This window comes from Cibotium barometz, chromosome 6, assembly GCF_041138505.1.
Source record: "Cibotium barometz isolate CiBa-2024 chromosome 6, ASM4113850v1, whole genome shotgun sequence".
NCBI classification, from domain to species: Eukaryota; Viridiplantae; Streptophyta; class Polypodiopsida; order Cyatheales; family Cibotiaceae; genus Cibotium; species Cibotium barometz.
The window spans coordinates 11,760,307-11,768,741 of record NC_141051.1 but is presented as its reverse complement, the minus strand read 5'-3'; the positions used below and the strand labels follow the sequence as shown (position 1 = coordinate 11,768,741).

Here is an 8,435-nt window from a genome sequence, read left to right as displayed (position 1 = left end):
GCGTGTTATATCATAAAATGATAGTGAATCCTATAAACAAGGATCAACGTGCTAATGACAAACCTACATCTCTTAGAGGGGTCGACAAATATCCAAACACTGAAAAGGAAATTCAGAAGGAAACAAGTAAAGTCCTAGAAGAAAATGCCAAGTGAAATATTAAGGGCTAACAAGATACCAGATATAGGATATCCAAGCTAAGAACCTAGGAAGCTTGAGCTTATCCTTAAGTAATGGAAGGACTCTTTGACTATGACTTAGGGAATAATCTCATGGCACATATGTTTATAGATAAGGATATGATTCCTTCCCCAAGACCCTTCTTTCTAAATGATTACTTAGAAAAGCCCACTACATAACCAATCACAAAGGGAATAAAATATATGGCTACTCTTTTGGCATTTAGAACCAAGAGTGAGGGACATGCCTCCCATATTCAAAATCGTCCAAATCCTAGTGAGCCAATTAGGTTGCTATTACAAGAGAAGCAATAAGACTAATTCCACCATTCCAATCTACCATAATGGATATCAGAACCAAGAGTGAGGGACATGCCTCCCATATTCATTCAAATCCTAGTGAGACAATTAGGTTGGTATTATAAGAGAAGCTATAAGACTAATTCCACCATTCCATAATGGATATCAGGCAACTATGATCCTAGATGAGCGAGTGGAAGTTAGCATTATCACTAAAATAAGTGTTGGAAAAAATGGGGAAACTAATGCTCGAAAAAATGGGGAAAACCTACCTTAGAACAAACAAATCTCAACAGGGAAAATGGTAGATGGAACTTCAACCACACCCATTAGGACTTCCCATTGGAGTTTTGTAAAACTTGAGGATGAAACTCTTCAAGTTCCATTATCATCATACATATGTGGTAAAATAAATCTTTACACCAACTAAACTCATATGATGTTGTTATTCTAGGTAGAACCATAAGGGAAGCCAACTTGGTGCATGGTTGGGAATTAGACCATATTTACTTGATAAAATACAACCACATTCTTAAGGTGGACCTACAGACCTAGCAAATGCATCCAATTAGATGGTGAATTATTTAACAATGAATCTGACACAACATAGCACAGACTACTAGACCCACTTGCAGCCAATTTCCTTCTTCTCCTCAGGTAAAGACACCAACTACCATGTCTCATTTTCATCCAATGGAGCCATCTCTTCATCCATGGCATCTTCCCAATAATAATGTTCAAGTGCCTCCTCAAAACATGTGGGTTCTATCTCTTATATTGTTTTAACTATATAAGCATAATGATGGGTTATATACCCATCATATTGTTTTAACTATATAAGCATAATGATGGGTTATATACCCATCATATCTCAACTTATCCACTAGATACCTGACCCTTGTATACCTACATACACTTGGATCAATACCTGACCCTCATAGACCCACATATGCTTGGATCAATGCCAGGTGTTCTCAACACTGCTATGGCTCTTTGTACACATGGTGTAACAATAGCTAGGATCCCAAACTCCTCATCAAGGCTCTATTCTAAGCCACTATCCTTATCAATAAATGAATGACCTAATGAAACACCATGCATTATGAAAGGCTAATCCACCTTCTCTTTTCCCTTTCATGATACATGTGAATTTTCAAAATTTTCAGCACCTGTAGTAGTACCACCAAATGATGTGGCAGAACTCTTGACATTCTACCTCAACCTTGCTGACCAAGGTCTAAAAATAGACCACTCTCCTGGTCCACTAAGCACATGTGGTTAACTACTCTACATTAGCCACACATTTTTATTTACATCAGCCTCTATGGAATCCTTCAATAGTGTATACCAAGTACTCTTCTCATAAAAAACATCCTTTCTCACTCGGAGCTCATGCGAGTAGTGGGGTTATAACATCTATAGCCTTTCTACTCAAGGGAGGAGACCAATAAAGATACATTTTTCTAACTTGGGATCCATTTTACTTCTCACTTTATCTGGCACATGTACATACGAAATGTAGCCATACACTTTCAAGTGTGTCAAATTCAATTTTGCCAATAAACTTTTATTCAGGTATCATGCCATTTACTCTACTATAGTAGGGGGTTCAATTCATAATATAAACTACAATTGTTGCTATTATTTCTTCAACCTAACAATAATGAGGCATCCCTTTCTCATTCACATCAATGCATGGGAAACTTCTACAATATACCTATTCTCTACCTTTTTGTAACTCTATTTTGTCGCTAGTATACCTACATGTGAATTTCCACTTTACCATGCTCTCTTAGATAATCACATTTCATTGGGAAAATATTCTCTCCACCATCTGATCTTAGGCATTACCCCCCTTTCCTAGTCTAGCTTCCATCCTTGAAAGTGTTACTATATGATGAGGGGTGTGAGCGAGAAGTTACATATGGCGTCATGTCAAAGTAAAGGATTGAAAAAAAAAAGGCTAAAAGATCTTTGAAATGTTGCACATGAAAATTATCTGTCATAAACATTCCTCGAACGTCCTTGAATATCCTTTAATGATGGGACGGGAGGTATCAAACTCAGTTGTATATTAGTCGTATATTTTTTCTCAAAGTCAGGCCTAAAATTGAATGCTAGTTTTTGTACCACCAAAGGATTTTACTAGCAACTATTTTACAAGCGAGTCTAATACGAAAAAGGGTTTAGGTATACAAAAGCCAGCATTTGATTTTACTGGCTGTGCCCTATCTACCTTTCCTTTAAAAAATGAAGTTCGTGTGTGTGTGTGTGTGTGTGTGTGTGTGTGTGTGTGTGTGTGTGTGTGACCTTTAGAGCTCACTAGAGATCTCTCTCTCCATAGGAGCAACTTAGACTACAAACACCCACCTTGGATCCTTTGGATCTAGTTTAAAGATGACTTGCAAGCTCCGGAGGGTATGGTAGGGTTCTTGTTGTTCAACTCCTCCTAAAATTTTGTTGGGCTTCAATACCTTGTTCCTTGACCTCTTAATATCTTTTAATCCTTTTAACGATAGCTAAAATTATTAGCTGAAATTATATTGAAATCAGTTGTAAAATAGCAATCCGATTAGCTACTAAGAAAGTTGTTGAACCCAAATCATGAATCCTTAGATTACAAGAATTATCTATAAGAATCTCGAGCAAAATGACAACACTAAGAGATTATTGGTAGACTTCTACATATAAATTATATATTGTAGATAACAAATAGTTTAAGAGAATCACAAATTGAAGATTGGGATTTAGAGTTAGTGAACATAATGGCTACTGAGAACAATAACATCCAAAATGAAAGTTTTGTTTAAGATGGAAGAAAAATCGAAAGTAAATTCGTGCTCTTTAGTAAAAGAGAAGTTTCATTATTGCAAATTTGTATTTGAAAATGGCATGAATAGCTTTAACTTTAAAAGAGTTTTGAGTTTATTACAAATTAATTAGCCATAATCCATAATTAATTTAAGATTAGATTTTCTGAAATAAAATATAATTACATTAGAAATGGCATTATCTTTGTATATCCATCAGATTATGTATGATAAGGAATGGGATTTCTTAGCACCTCTATTGAGAATAGCTATTATCTTTGATATAGCTTAGTTACATAGGTAACACTTTTTCCAAGCAAGAGAAAAATTATAAATGAGACATGAGTCCTTGAAGGGAAAATCATTCGCATTGACCTTTAGTGACATGATTGCCACTTTTGTCAAGCAAGAGGGAGAGATCATGATGGCTCAAAACACACTAGAAACTCTATGAGATACTACACATAAATGACCTTTCTAAAATAAATGTGAATTGACCAAAGTAACTTACCTTTAGCTTAGATAAACATAGATTCTTGAGTATTATTAAGTTCCCAAGTGTTGAAAGCCTAACCTAGAAACTTACAAAACATAAACTTAAATAGTCATGGTGGCTAATGGCTACTATGCATTCTCTAGACATGGAAGAAAATGTATATTGGATCATTTACTATTGAGACTCCAAACACCACTACACTTAAAGTGCGAATAGGCACTAGAAATAGACAATGGTTCACATGTCTCACATTGGCCCACTGATGAGTATACGTTACTTATTGTCCTTTCACATTGAAAGCAACTTTTAGAGCTAATCTTTGTTGTTGTCCTTTTTCTTGATATCATATGCTAGTATGGGAGAGTATAGATGTTACGATATTCAAAAATTACCAATTAGATTCTTGACCATAATAGATTTATTTGATAATAAAACTTATGAGATTACGTATTTTGAATATGAAATATCCTATAGAAAATGCTCTATGGATACCTGAGTGATTTTTTAAATATGAACCATCCTATAGAAGATGCTCGTGGTGGATGCTTGAGTGATATTTTTGCACTTTTCTAAACCTCATCCACTCATATAAGCAAACATGTAATTGATAATAATTATCAACTCAAACAAGAGGAATATTAGCTAGATCCATCCTTCTATGGGGTAGATTGGAGAGGCTTAAAACACTATTGCACCAGTTGGTATCATGGGTGATTCCATCTTAAATCCTACTGGAATATGCACACTTGGGTCCATGCCAATGTTATTAGTATTGCATGTGGCTCTGTGCAGCACGTGCACATGCATTCTTGTGTAAGGTAAATGAGGTAGAAGATAATCTTCAAGAGAAGGCTGGGGCATACCACAACTCTGTAAAAATAAGCTCGACTGAAAATTAAGTACCATCACCATTCAAGTCTTAGGGTACATACATAGGCTTTGAAACAGAATATCAAGGTGGGGAGACTACCTAATGATAACAAGCCAGGTTAGTAAATGAGACTCTAGAGGTGATGATGGCCACATTGCCCAGTATATGGGGTGAGTATGAAGTTGGTTTCATTATGCTCCAATTGAAATTGTAGTTTGAAATTTTATTTTATTTTTTTGAGAGGGAACTCAACATCGCATTCAACAACAATAGTCCTAGCACTAACACCCATAAAATACTGGTCAGGACCCTGCATCTCTGTCATTTGAGGTTGGCAGCCCTCTGAAATTTGCTTTAAAAGGAGGATATTGAACAGCATCAACACAAAGGAAAGACTGTAGTAGCATCAAACGTCAAACACCACTCAACATGTCACTCACAATAAAACACACTTGAGAGCATTTACCGAAAGATGACAAGTATTCAATCATCAGATAAACAGTTCTGAATTATCGAAATTGGCTCACTAACATGATGAAAAGAAAACTGCAATATGCTTTAAGAATGCCAGTCGGCGGCATCTATCACATAATCACCAGCAGCAAAATCATACTTGCAACCTATGACCACAATCCTTATTGATATTGCTTAGCATGGAAATTCCATGAGACTGCAACATGATTGTATGCAAATACTCTTAAGAGGGTAAGTAAGCTCTTTTCAGTACATGCACTTATAAAGCTGTGAACTTGTGTTACCTCTTTTGACTTCCACCATGCTAAAATGGTTGAAAATCCAAAATTTAAAATGATGTGAGCCTAGTTTCTTCTAAGTCTTAAGAATTTGTTCAGTAGTTGGAACCATTACATTAAACCTTGAAATTCTGAATTTTTCAGAAGTGAACAAAAGCCAAGGCATCACCTCCTCTTCTTAGCCTTTGATACCTTTGACTTGGAAGGTGTAACCAGCAAATACGTAAAAAGACTCACAATAGAAATGACAGAAAGAAGAGGGCCATATCTGCCAGCCAACGTCTGCAGACAACACAAACAATAAGCTTTGGAGTAAAAAATAAGCAGTAGACATTGTCAAGATAAACACAAGTAGAATTGTGCAGAAAAGCATCTCTATGCAGTGATCCAAAACATAATGAGCTCTTATACCTTCAGCTGTAGGGAGTGAGTCCAGAAACCAGCACATTCAACCACATGAAAAAAATAAAGATTAGCGTTGCATTGCTGGAAGAATATAGAACAGCAAAAGCATCAGAGCTTTTAGATGTAACTAAATTGTGCATAGATAAAGATTAGCGCTGCATTGCTGGAAGACTATAGAACAGTAAAAGCATCACCGCAAGATGTAACTAAATTGTGCATAGATATATGCTGCAGAAACTTTACCCATTGAAACTTTTGATCTGTAGACCTCTCTGAAAGCAAGTCCAACTCATGAATAGGGGTGGAATATGCTTCCTGCAGCAAGAGTTCAGATGTTATCAAAAGTAATCGATTATCAAAGTTAGGCATTACCATCTAGAGTACTACATTTCTTAAAACAAGCACGCGTGTCAGAAACATTAAGACATCCCTGCAGAACCAAAGCACGCAGCAGCAATGTGGGCACCAGTGTCAGGCTGGACTGCAGGGCCAGGCAGGCACACCAGACAGGACCAGAGGAGCACCGGGCAGGTCAAAAAGAGGGTACCAGCAGAACAGGCAGTTCCAGACTGCATGTATGGAGTAATCAGGCAGAAGACAACAGGTTGGAACGCAGGCACATGGAAAAGAACATAGGGCCACAGTGGGTTTTGCCAGCCCACCTATGAAGATGGGACCTTAACTATAAAAGTTACTATAAGACTGTTTTCGGGCTTTTCAGTTAAATAGCCTGCCCACAACCTGTGGGCAGGCAGCCAACCAGCCCGACCTGCATAATCATGAGGGCTTAGCCTCTAATAAATAGGCACACCAACCCCCACTCCCAACTTCATCATCAATCAATCAATCAGTTGGGCTTCATCTTTTACAATTAAGCACCCTCTCAGTGCGTCAAAGGAAAAAGACGACAGCCCAGAGCAGCCAGCATTAGAGGAAAATCTGGGTTTCGGTCAACTTAGGTTGCTCAGAGATTAGCACATCTTGGGGACTATTTTGCATCAGATTCACCAACATTTCTTTAGTACTTTTATTCATGTGAAATACAGATAGGTTTTAGGTTATTAGTATGTGCTCTGCATTTATCTCTGTACCCCTACAGAACTAAACAAGTGAACCATAGAGGGTCCCATCCCCTAGTCACATAGACGTGCCAAAGGATATCAATGAATTTTTATTTCTATGGTAAGTTTTAAAGCAGACCTGTAGCACAGATTTTGCTGCAACCCTGTACTTTACAACTGCAGGCGCTCCATAAAAGAGACCTTTCTCTTTTGACTCCAGTATGAAAGTGTGAGTCAAGGACTTTCCACTGCATAGCCAATGAAAGAAATATAATGGGATGAAGCATGATCACACATTTTAAAAAATTCTGTTGATGATAGGGATGACAGGAAAGAGATAAGAATGTACCCTTCTAGCTTATCCCAGGAGCTGGAACTGTTTCCACTGACAAGACTGAACTTCTCAATGGGCCATGTGTCATCATTCAAGCTCACATCATAGGCAGTGCTGCAGAACAGAATGGCACAAACTCTCATCTTGCCATGTCAATCCTCATCCAAAAATTTAAGATGGCAAACAAAACTTATCGGTCTACATTGAGCCTGAGATTATGATCTTGAAAAAAACATGATCCTAAGCAGGGCTGAAAGAGCATGTAATTCTGCTAAGCTTGCATTTTAAAAGTTTTAAGATCGACCTATGATAGGAGGCCTTATAAGTTTGATGGAGGACATAAAGGCTGCTTGGTTGCCTCTTGGGAATGAGTTATGCCCAGGGCTGCAAAAATAACTCTTTGAATTCATCCTTCCCTAGAAGGCTGGAACCAAAATTTCTGCCTAAATATGCGTGGGCGGCGAGATGGACAGGGAGACTCCCCCGTCCACACGAGGATCTAGCGGGAATCTTGGGATTCCGTTTCCAATTCTAGCGCGGGCAACCTGTGGCAGGGGTGCGCATGCGTTAGCTTGTCAAAATGCGGTGCAGATGCTGCTCTTGTTTTCCCCATGGAGGTTTGATTGCAGCTCTACCCATGTAGAGCTGGTTGTACTGGATCTTGACAGATTGCAACTTTTTCTCGCAGTTCTCTGCTGGAAGGGCTAGCCTCCCCGATTAACAGAGAAGCTCCGTATTCTAAGAAATTCAAAGGCGATACTCACGTGAAGCCAACGTTGTGGAGGCTGATGGAAACGGTTACGTGCTCTGCAGACTTAGCCTTGGAGATGGAAGCCCGCTTGTGCACCACCAGGAAGGCGTCATCGGCTGCCCTCGCGCAGGAGAACACGCAAAGGAGAAGAAGAAGAAGGGTCTTGCCCACCAGATCCGCAGCCATCGCCGAAATCCTTCGCAGCAGTGAATGTCACACAAAAACCCTGTGGCTTATTCCACACTATGTAGGTCGTCGCGTCAAAATAATGGTTGCCCTAGGAAAGTAAATTATCGATTAATTAGTTTTGTGATAATTTCGGTCCAACTAAATTTTTAGTTTTGAGTGTCTACCTTAAGTTTTGAGTGTCTACCTTAAGCCTTAAGGTGCTTCATACGCTTATTTATAAAGGAAAGAAAAAACACTAAAGGCCAAAGCAACCCTATATCAAAGAAGGCCATGGAATCAAAGCAACC

The 8,435-nt window shown here is 38.4% G+C and overlaps 1 protein-coding gene across 1 annotated transcript; it reads right to left on the bottom strand.

The window, feature by feature from the left end:
• Positions 1-5,146: 5,146 nt before the first annotated feature.
• LOC147637400 (translocon-associated protein beta (TRAPB) family protein) lies at positions 5,147-8,234 on the bottom strand. Its single transcript, XM_086799193.1, has 5 exons — positions 7,973-8,234; positions 7,224-7,322; positions 7,014-7,122; positions 5,820-6,128; positions 5,147-5,690 (listed from the first exon to the last, which is right to left on the bottom strand). Exons 1-4 carry the CDS (start codon positions 8,143-8,145, stop codon positions 5,985-5,987), a joined length of 525 nt encoding a protein of 174 aa, XP_086655319.1. The 5' UTR covers positions 8,146-8,234; the 3' UTR covers positions 5,147-5,690; positions 5,820-5,984.
• Positions 8,235-8,435: the final 201 nt, after the last annotated feature.